The 11,513-nt window shown below is 37.9% G+C and overlaps 1 protein-coding gene across 1 annotated transcript; it reads right to left on the bottom strand.

Moving 5' to 3' along the window:
* Nucleotides 1-3,703: 3,703 nt before the first annotated feature.
* Prps1l1 (phosphoribosyl pyrophosphate synthetase 1 like 1) lies at nt 3,704-4,660 on the bottom strand. The gene has a single exon (XM_048337828.1). The coding sequence runs from the start codon at nt 4,658-4,660 to the stop codon at nt 3,704-3,706; it is 957 nt and encodes a 318-aa protein (XP_048193785.1).
* Nucleotides 4,661-11,513: the final 6,853 nt, after the last annotated feature.

Below are 11,513 nucleotides of genomic sequence, written 5' to 3'. Positions count from 1 at the left end.
TTATTTTTATTTTATTTTTTTTGGCCAGTCCTGGGGCTTGGACTCAGGGCCTGAGCCCTGTCCCTGGCTTCTTTTTGCTCAAGGCTAGCACTCTGCCACTTGAGCCACAGCGCCACTTCTGGCCATTTTCTGTATATGTGGTGCTGGGGAATCGAACCCAGGGCCTCATGTATACGAGGCAAGCGCTCTTGCCACTAGGCCATATCCCAGCCCCTCATTTTTATTTTTGTGAATAATTATTGTCAAAGTGATGTACAGAGGGGTTACAATTTCATATGTAAGGCAGTGGGTACATTTCTTGTACAATTTGTTATATTGGCCATCCTGTCACTTCCATTTTCTTTTGGTTTCTCAACCACCATGCGCTGAGTAGTTTCCTCCAGCACATACTCTGTAAGTTTCTGGGCCACCTCCAGTGGTAGTTTACTTCGGAACCATTCTTTTTCTTTGTACTGGTATTGGTGCTTGAATTCAAGTCCTGATCCCTGTCATTTATTCTTTTTCACTCAAAGTTGGAGCTCTACCACTTGAGCCACAGCTACACTCTGGCTTTGTGTTGGTTAACTGGTGATAAGAGTCTCACAGATTTTCCTGCCTGGGTCAGCTTTGAGCCATGATTCTCAAATCTCAGCCTCCTGAGTAAGTATGATTATAAGTATGAGCTACTGATGCTTAGCCTCTACGCCACTCTTGACAGCTCTACCCTTCACGCCTTTCTCTCAAAGAGCAACAGATATTTGTAGATGATTAGTTCAATCCATTCATGCCCATAGGATTCAAGAAGTGATGTCTAGATCTTTTGAGTTTTGAGTTTTATATCCTTCTTAAGAAGGTCTTCTCCACTATGAGTGTAAAAATTATTTCATGTTTTCTTTCATTGGTTTGCAGTTCTGTTTTCATAATAGCCATTCTTTCTGGAATTTATTTTTGTGCATCATTTCAGGATGAGAGAAAACTTCAGTTTTCCAACCAGTAGGCAGTTATTTGGCACCATCAATTGATCAGTGCATTATTTATCTACACTCTAACAGTTATATCACATACATCCATATTTAGTACTATTTTGGCTAAATTTTCTCTCTATATTTGGCATTTGGCATACTCACATGGCATACTCTTATGAGTTCCTAGCCAATACAATGTAAAGTATTGTGCTTATGCTTTGGAGAAGCTCTATTTATTTACATTGCTATGAATAGATTCTGTATCACAGATTATTTACTATGCAGTGGATACTCTTGATTTTGTACTTTGAAGGAAAGTTTGTCCCAAATGAGTGAGTGAAAATGTTAGATCTGATTTATATAAACAAGGAAGATGGTGTTATAAAGTGTTAGAGCTGGGGCTGGGAATATGGCCTAGTGGTAGAGTGCTTGCCTCCATACATTAAAGCCCTGGGTTCGATTCCTCAGCACCACATACATAGAAAAAGCCAGAAGGGGCACTGCGGCTCAAGTGGCAGAGTGCTAGCCTTGAGCAAAAAGAAGCCAGGGACAGTGCTCAGGCCCCAAGTTCCAAGCCTTAGCACTGGCAAAAAAAGAAAAGAAAGTGTTAGAGCTTTTGAAGAATGTTTGGAAAGGTGCAGTCCAATATATATTCAAGGAATAGATTTACATATTCAAGGAATATGTATAATATGTATATCCTTTTTTCAAGGAAGTAGCAAGCTAAGATACTGATGTAAACTGACATTAAGAAGCTCATCAGGAGCATCACTATGATTCAAATAAATGAATAATTACATCAGGATAGCTAGAACAAAACCATGGCTAGAGGCTCATTCCAACTTCAGAGAATCTAAGTATGCTGCTGAAATAGTTGCCAAGGCAGGATGTCAGGAAACCATTTCCACAGGGACTCTGTGATAATGATTTGCCTATAGAGTTGATTCAGTTATGGGCTCTTTCCACTAACACAGTCAGTCCCTCCATTAAACAGGGCATGTGTATACGTGCTAAATTACTGTAAGAATGCATGATGTGTTTCAGGAATCTAGACAACAAAACTTGGTGTATATCTGGCATCAATACCACATTTCCACTGATATGTCATAGTGCACTGTTTTAATATGTCATAGTACAAACATTTAAAAATATTTTGACAATTTTAGCTTATTTTTCCACATGAACTTTAAGCATATCAATTTCTCATTTTAAGTAAAAATATCCAATTAGGGTTAATATTGAGTTTATACTAGCTAGATGATCTGAGGAAACTGTCAGGATTGTAATATTCCTGTCTATGTTTGGGTGTTCTCTAAATCCTTTAGCAAGTTTTTCTTTTCTTTTTCTTTTTTGTACTCAGAGCACTGTGCCTGAGCTTTATCGCTCAAGGCTAGCACTCTACACTTTGAGCTACAGCACCACTTCTGGTCTTCTGGTGGTTAATTGGAGACAACTGGAGGTAAGAGTCTCATGGATTTTCCTGTCCAGGCTGTGAAACACAACTTTCAGATCTCAGCCTCCTGAGTAGCAAGGACTATAGGTGCAAGCCACTGGCACTCGGCTAAAGCACTATTTTTTAAAAGTGTCATAATATTGACTTCAACTTTGAATGATTGCTTGAGCACAAAAATATATTTAAAATAATATTTCTTAGGCTGTGAGCATTGCTCAAATGGCAGAGAAGTTTCCTAGCAAGTATAAGGCCCTGGGTCCAACCCCCAGTATCACAAAAGTAAAGTCCTTTAGGACCTCAAAAAATTTGTTTTTCTTATTGCCCAGTTCTTCAAATGAGAAGTCTGACATCAGTCTTTAAAACTATCTCATTTTTGTTTTATTCTTTAGAAACTCTTAAGTGCTTTTCTCTATTATCTTAGACATGAGTAATTTTACATAACATATTGAGGGCTCCCCCAATACAAAGACACTTTACTGATTTTCCTTAGCAGAAACACTAGCATCATCTAAAAATATAATCATTTGAGAGGCCAACCAAATACAAGGAAGAAAGATAAAAAGTGATGAATGCAACCAAAAGATTGCAATGCCATGTAAATCCTACTACCATAACATTACCAGGCAAAGGAATATTCAGCTATAGCATAAAAATAGAATATGTGAACACTACAGATTATTTAACAGGAAGTGAGTGTGCTTTCCAGAAGACTATGGCCAACTCAACGTTTGGGCTGAATTCCCTATCTGACCAGGAAGAAGTCTATTGTAGATAAACCAAACTGAAAGAATCCAAGATAGTTTCCAAAGATACAGTGATAGATTAATCTCCTCAATAAATTTGCCTCCTCTTAAGGATCTCAACCACTGCTGAAACTGAAAGTTACTTGCTCTTGCCTTTTAGTGAGTTCAGCAACTAGAACTAGTTTTAGGGTGGCTCAGGGCTTTTGGAGAACTTGTGTATGTGCGTACTGGGGATGGACGACTGGGTGATTGTCTAGTTAGTTTTTCCTCAAACAGCTTTACACAAATGGCCTGAAATCTGACAAGCAACTGATCTATTGAAATTTTCAAGGCTTACAAAATCAAAGAAGCCAGAAGGACACAACAGAAAAATCTCAGAAATCCTACCTAAAATTGTTCCACAAATTTAGATAAACTGTAATATACCTGATAGAGGATATGAAAAGGCTCTTTAGGACAATTTGAGTCTTCATCAAATACCAAGGCAAAATAATGAGTAATTGTTTTAATTTTTAATCTTATTTGCTTTTAAAATAAATAAGAATAATCTGGAAGTTATTTTGTTACAAAGGAACATGGCTGAACAGGTAGGAAACAGATTCCCCATTGTGAGTTCTCCGGATGGCTTCTGCAAGGATCATAGAGATGTCGATCACCTGTATTTTGGAGCACTGCTTCATCTTCTCCTCCTGAGGTATGGTGTTGGTGACCACAACTGCTTCAAAGCATGCACTATTGATACGAGCGATGGCTGGGCCAGAAAAGATTCCATGAGTCAAGATAGCATACACGCTGGTGGCTCCGGCGGAGACTAATTTGTCAGCTGCATGGCAGATGGTACCACATGTGTCAGCCATATCATCCACAAGGATGGCCACCCGATCCTTCACGTCGCCTACCAGCACCATGCGGTCCACTTCATTGGCCTTCTTGCGTTCTTTGTGAATCAAGGCAAAGTCCACATTCAGGCGGTCGGCAATGGAGGTCACCCTCTTGGCTCCTCCAGCATCAGGAGACACAACGGTGCAGTCCCTCCATTCGGAAATATTCTCCCGCACCCACTTGAGGACAGCTGGCTCCGCGTACAAATTGTCGACTGGGATATCAAAAAAGCCCTGGATCTGAGAGGCGTGCAGATCCATGGTGATGATGTGGTCGGCGCCGGCGATGGACAGCATGTTAGCCACCAGTTTCGCAGAGATGGGGGCCCGGCTCTTGTCCTTCTTGTCCTGCCGGGCGTAAGGGAAGCAGGGGATGACAGCGGTCACTCGGTTGGCTGAGGCGATCTTGCAGGCGTTGATCATGATCAGGAGCTCCATGAGACTGTCGTTGATCTCTCCGCAGCCGCTCTGGACGATGTACACGTCCTCTCCCCGCACGCTCTCGCCGATCTCCACACATGTCTCCTGGTTGCTGAATTTCTTCGTCACCACCTTGCCAAGCTCCAGGCCCAGGCGGTCGGCAATCTTCTGAGATAAGTCCTGGTGGGAGCTACCGCTGAAAATCTTGATATTCGGCATCCTTCCGCAATCTCTTCCCGCAGGAGAACCGCAACCGGAAATCAGGCCACCAGGCTGAACAGTTTCCGGTTGGTACCCTGCCCGTTACTCGGCCGTTAGAACCTCTTCCGGTGTGAGGGGCTAAACCGACCTTGTCTCTAGCAAATTGATTTTGGTTTTCACCTTCTTTATACTTCTAAACTAGAGAGTTTTTTTTTGTTGTTTTTTCCCCCCAGCTGATGTATTGCTAGTAGCACTGTTACTATTGATGCTCTTTTTACTTTTCTTGGGCAGCTGGTACAAATTTGAAGTAATAATAATAATAAATACAAAAAACTCTGTACAAGGCCCAAAACAGAGTGGAAAAAGTATCAGCAGGGCTGGGGATATAGCCTAGTGGCAAGAGTGCCTGCCTCGGATACACGAGGCCCTAGGTTCGATTCCCCAGCACCACATATACAGAAAACGGCCAGAAGCGGCGCTGTGGCTCAAGTGGCAGAGTGCTAGCCTTGAGCGAGAAGAAGCCAGGGACGGTGCTCAGGCCCTGAGTCCAAGGCCCAGGACTGGCAAAAAAAAAAAAAAAAAAAAAAAGTATCAGCAAAGTGTTATTTTACACAGAGTACCTCCCATACAGTGGAAAAAAAAGGGGAGAGTTGGAAAATAGTACAAATAGGCAAGTCATGGTAAAAAAAAAATCGTCGATAAATATGAAAAAATAGTAGTAATCAAGATAATAGTTATTTCCTTATATTAAGGAGGCCAAAATGCATAACAATGCCTTCTAATAGAATGTGTGAACTTTTAGATTTTGAAAGGATCATATTGCAGATGGACTTTGGCTTATCTCTACATCTAGGAATCCATTCCAGAGAAATTCACAAGTTTGTTGCTGTATTAACTCATTCGGTAAATTCATTCATTCAATAGTAATTCATTTAGTTCACTCAATAAGTAATAATTAAATCCAGGAGAATTTTCTGTGTGTTAGGTGTGATACTATGTGTAGGATGTAAGTTGGTGAGTGAAAAGTACTAGCTACCCTAGATTTGTTTATAAAAATGAATTCTGGAAATCAACAAATGATAATAAGTAAATTATCAAGCAATTATTGTACATACAATGAGGTATTACTTATATACTAAAGAGTGCAGATACATTTGGTAATTGTTAGAAATTTTTAGATAGAAATTGTACAGTGCGTTGGACTTTTAGGTAATGGAAATAAAAAAGATCATAGATACAAAGAATTTCAATAATGGAATGGCTTATAAAGATATTGGAAGATGAAACTTCAGATCATATATTCATATCCTGCTATTTGGGTCCCTGACATTTGGAAACTGAGACTTAAAAAATAGTGTAAAATCAAATTGCCATTACATATATTTTGAAATTATCAAATAATTATTGAATATATCTTCTTGCTCAACTTTTGAATTTCCTCAGTGGGTGAGTTTCATGGATAATAGAAGCTCAGGAATTAGATAAGGGATGGAGGAGATGATAGAGATAGGTAAAATTCATCAATGCTTGAATATACTTGGTTCTAAAAATACTTTTGCGTATTTAATGAGTTATTGTAACAAAGCCCTATAAAGAACGAAAACTACATCCATAGTGATATGCTGATGATCCCATCACATTTTTCTTGTCATCAACATACTTCTTCACAGGTTCTTCACAGTTAACAATGCATATTAGTTGCTTTCTATCCACAACCCTTCGTTCGTGTTGTTTCATACCAAAAATCAACAGAACCACCTGTACTGTATACTTCATCCTAAAACAGTGGTTTCTAAAGAAACTCTTGCGATTTAATTTAGAAGCATTTAACAACTACTGTTTTTTTGGTTAAATTAATTTTCTCTTAGTATTCTCAACATGTCACGTATTTTCAATTTCTACTGTAAAACAAAACAGATTTTAAAAAATAGATTTAATATTTCCTAAATCAGAATGAATGCTAATGTAAACATTTAAAACCCACAGTTAGTTGCATTTTTCTTGAGGTGTTAAATAGGAGACATGTTTGCCTTGCTGCTATTTTTGCACAATGCTCTGGCTGTTGCTGTACCTTATACTTCCAGGGATTTATCTAGAAATAAAAACTATTAATGATGGAATTGGCCTTTGAGACTTCCACCCTAGTCATCTTAATATCCCAATGTATAGACAGAGAACTGAGGCCCAGACACAGTTTGTTTGTGATATATTACATAATTAAAGCAGAGTATGTATTACAATGTGAGATTCCTGAATTCCCAAGTATGACTTTCATTTTCCTTGCTATATTACTGTTTTGAGGCTTATCAAAATAAAGAAAAAATTGAAAATTGGTACAGAAATATTTTCAAAAATGTTTTGTTTTTTGAGTAATTATAACAGAACAAACATGAGACTGAGACTGAAAATCCTTTGTGTTAAACACACACACATACATAAAATTTCCAAAAGTGAACTACCAGTAGTATCATTGAATATCTTCATCTTTGTTATTTTGATATTTCTGTTTTTTTTTTTTTTTTTTTTGGTCATGGGGCTTGAACTCTGGTCCTGGGCGCGCTGTCCCTGAGCTCTTTAGCTCAAGGGTAGCGCTCTACCACTTGAGCCACAGTGCCACTTTCTTGATATTTCTGTTCCTTTAATCTATTGAAAGAGGATTTACATCCTATTTATTTTATTCTGTTACCATTGACTCTTTCAAAAGTTACAAATAAAAAAATTCTACTAAACAATAAATTCTCTGTTTAAGGCCTTGGTTTTAATATATTATTCTGGAAACAGAAATTATGATAAAAAAGCAAAGTCTTTATCTTTCTCCTTCCCAATGCAACCATATTTAAATGTCATCTCTACAGATCTAGAATTGAAGGTCTTTTGAGTCAGTACCTGGAATATATCTATATTACTTTGATAATAGTTACTTGCCTTGCTGATTATTCTTTTACCCTTCACAATTCCAACATAAATAATTCAAAGAGAGCCTGATGTAGTTTGATGGGCTCAGGAGAAAAGAAATTCAGTCCTTTCAGAAAGTAGAGAAAAAGGGTGTATTTTACGTGAAAATAAATGCTTTCACTAAACAAACTTGCAGTTGACAAAATGCTAAATGTTTAGGTGGCAATTATAGTTCTTTGATAAACTGTCAAATCTTGTCACAACACATGTTATAAACAAGGACAGATTTAGATGTCCTTTATGACAGCTTTGTGTAGGTTGGGAATGTGTGGCAGTTAATTTCCAACAAGGAACATATTTTTCTTTCCAGCAGTTATCTGCGTGCCTATTAGGAAGATTTTTTTGTGTGTGCCTTTAATCTTACTCATTTGACTCACAGTTCAAGATCACTATTGTGATATTACCTTACCTCATTTATTTTGTTCATAATAATCATCCACAGTCCTTTGAGAAAACAGTCTTCCACCGAGTTTTACATTGGTATGAATGCTTTAAAGTTTGTTTTGTGATTGTTTACAATTGGAGCTGACTACTGTGTGTGTTTACTGAGCTTTTCATGGAAAATCTGTCATTTCATATTATAAATGTGTAGATATCCCACAAGATAAAGCCAAGTGAAATGAAGCAAAAAACAGGAAAAATTTTGTGGTTCAGAAATAGGACTTAGTTCTGAGTGATCTTAGACTTATAAAGATATTTTGAAATATACTTTGGGATTAAAAAAATTCTGGTTATTTAACAAGCCTAACATGAAATAATAATCTTGGAATAACAAAGAGATTACATGAGCTGCATGTCATATCAGACATTACAATATGTAAGAAGATCCAATAACTAGTAAATTTCAAATAAGAAAATATTTCCTAATATTTACATAAAATATTTGGAAGTATTTAAGACAGTTTTGTAAGAGATATTACCTTTCTATCCTTTCTCATGTAGAGTATCAATTACATATAATTGCATTTGTTAATTAAATCTAATTATATTTGTTAATTGAATATGTAATTATATTTGTTAATATGGTTCAAGGTTTGGGCTCTGTCACTGAGCTGCTTTTCGCTCAAAGCTAATGTTCTACCACTTGAGCCACAGTACCACTTTTAGGTTTCTGAGTAGTTATTGCAAAGAAGAGTCTTGGGGAGTTTCCTGCCTGAGCTGGCTAGGCCATCTCAGATCACAGCCTCCAAAGTAGCTAGAATTATAAACAAGAGCCACCAGCACCCAGCCAAGCACAACTGTATTTTAATTATACAGTGACAATACAAATTTTATTTATGCTATCCAAACTTCTAATAAAGGTCTATTTTTTTCCTCTTTAGTAGTAATTGCTCTGATAAAAAATATTGAGATAAGTTATTCATTCACAGGCGGGAAAGTAAGTGAAGTACAATGAGTTTGGAATAGTTCTATGTTCTCTAACTCCAGGAACATCAGAATCACTGAGAGTATTTGTTAGTACATAACTTCTCAAATTGTATCTTGAGAGCTGATCTCAGGCTTGGGGTAGAACCCTAGAATTTGTGTTTCTTAGAAAACAACAGCTGAGGGTAATGTGACTGTTCTGTTGTCCAAATTTCTTAGAATCTGACAGCGAGATACAGGTGGTAATCAAGAGCCTCCCAACAAAGAAAAGCCCAGGCCCAGATGGATTCACCAATGAATTCTATAAAAACTTTAGTGAGGAGCTAATACCAATACTCCTCAAACTCTTCTGCGAAATAGAAACAGAGAGAGAAATCCCAAACTCATTCTATGAAGCTAATATTATACTTATCCCCAAACCAGGCAGACCCAACAAAAAAAAAAAGAGAACTACAGACCAATATCACTAATGAACACAGACGCAAAACTCCTCAATAAAATATTAGCTAACAGGATCCAGAAACTGATTAAGAAAATTATACATCATGACCAAGTAGGCTTCATCCCACAGACACAAGGATGGTTCAACATCCGTAAATCAATTAATGTAAGCAGAACTAAACAGAACTAAACATAAACAGAACTAAAATCAAGAATCACATTGTTATCTCAGTCGATGCACACAAAGCCTTTGACTAAATACAACATCCATACTTATTAAAAACTCTGGAGAGAACAGGAATAAATGGAACATTCCTTAAAACAATAAAAACCATATACAACAGACCAACTGCTAATATTGTATTAAATGGGGAGAAACTAAAATCATTCCCCCTAAACTCAGGAACAAGATAAGGATGCCCATTCTCCCCACTTCTTTTCAACATAGTGCTGGAATCCCTAGCCATAGCAATAAGGCAAGAGGAGGACATCAAAGGGATCTACATTGGCAAAGAAGCAATCAAACTATCCCTATTCACAGATGACATGATCTTATATCTGAAGGACCCAAAAAAACTCAGTCCCCAAACTCCTACACCTAATAAACCATTTTGGCAAAGTAGCAGGATACAAAATCAATCCACAAAAATCAGCAGCTTTTCTGTACACCAGCAATGTAGAAGCAGAAAAGGAAATTATGGAAATAATACCATTTATAATAGCCAAAAAAAGAATAAATTACCTACGAATCAACCTAACTAAAGACATGAAGGACCTATTTAATGAGAACTATAAAAATCTAAAAAGGGAAATCAAAGAAGACACAAGGAGATGGAAAGACCTCCCATGCTCATGGGTAGGCAGAATCAATATAGTGAAAATGGCCATATTGCCCAAATTGTTATACAAATTCAATGCACTCCCCATCAAGACCCCAGCTACATTCTTCACTGAAATAGAGAAAGCAACCCATAAATTCATATGGAACAGCAAAAGACCTAGAATACCCAAAGCAATTCTAGGCAAAAAAAAGCAGTGCAGGAGGTATCACAATACCAGACTTCAAGCTCTATTATAGAGCCATCATGACAAAAACAACCTGGTATTGGTATAAAAACAGACCTGAGGACCAATGGAATAGAATTGAAGACCCAGAAATAAAACCGCACTCTTACAGTCAGCTGATATTTGACAAAGGAGCTAAAGACATACAATGGAATAAACATAGCCTCTTCAACTACGGGTGCTGGGAAAACTGGGCAGCCATATGTAGAAAACTCAAAGTAGACCCTAGCCTATCACCATACACCAAGATCAACTCAAAATGGATCAAGGACCTCAACATCAGACCTGAGTCCTTGAAACTACTGAAGGACAGAGTAGGAAAGATGCTAGAACTTTTTTTTTTCTTTTCCTTCTTTTTTTTTTTTTGCCAGTCCTGGGGCTTGAACTCAGGGCCTGAGCACTGTCCCTGGCTTCTTTTTGCTCAAGGCTAGCACTCTGCCACTTGAGCCATAGCACCACTCCCGGCTTTTTCAATGTATGTGGTGCTGAGGAATTGAACCCAGGGCTTCATGTATACGGGATGAGCACTTTACCACTAGGCCCCCCCCCCCCAAAAAAAGATGCTAGAACTTAACAGGAAGGAACTTCCTGAATATAGTCCCAGGGGCACAACAGATAGGGGAGAGACTCAACAAATGGGACTACTACAAAATAAAAATTTTCTTCACAGCTAAAGACATAGCCACCAAACTAGAAAGAAAGCCAACCACATGGGAAAGGATTTTTACCAGCACAGCAACAGACAAAGGCCTAATATTCATCATGTACAGAGAACTCAAAAAACAAACCCCCTCCAAGCCCAGTAACCAATTATGAAATGGGCAAAGGAACTAAAGAGAGACTTCACAAGAGAAGAGATAAAAATGGCAAAGAAACATATGAGGAAATGTTCAACAACCCTGGCAGTAAAGGAAATGCAAATAAAAACAACCCAGAGTTACCACCTCACTCCAGTTAGAATGGCCTATACTCTGAACTCAGGCAACAACAAATGCTAGAGGGGGTGCAGGGAAAGAGGAACCCTTCTCCATTGTTGGTGGGAGTG

Source organism: Perognathus longimembris, chromosome 2, assembly GCF_023159225.1.
Source record: "Perognathus longimembris pacificus isolate PPM17 chromosome 2, ASM2315922v1, whole genome shotgun sequence".
Taxonomy (NCBI): domain Eukaryota; kingdom Metazoa; phylum Chordata; class Mammalia; order Rodentia; family Heteromyidae; genus Perognathus; species Perognathus longimembris.
The sequence above is the reverse complement of the archived record's forward strand: the minus strand, read 5'-3'. Positions and strand labels throughout refer to the sequence as shown.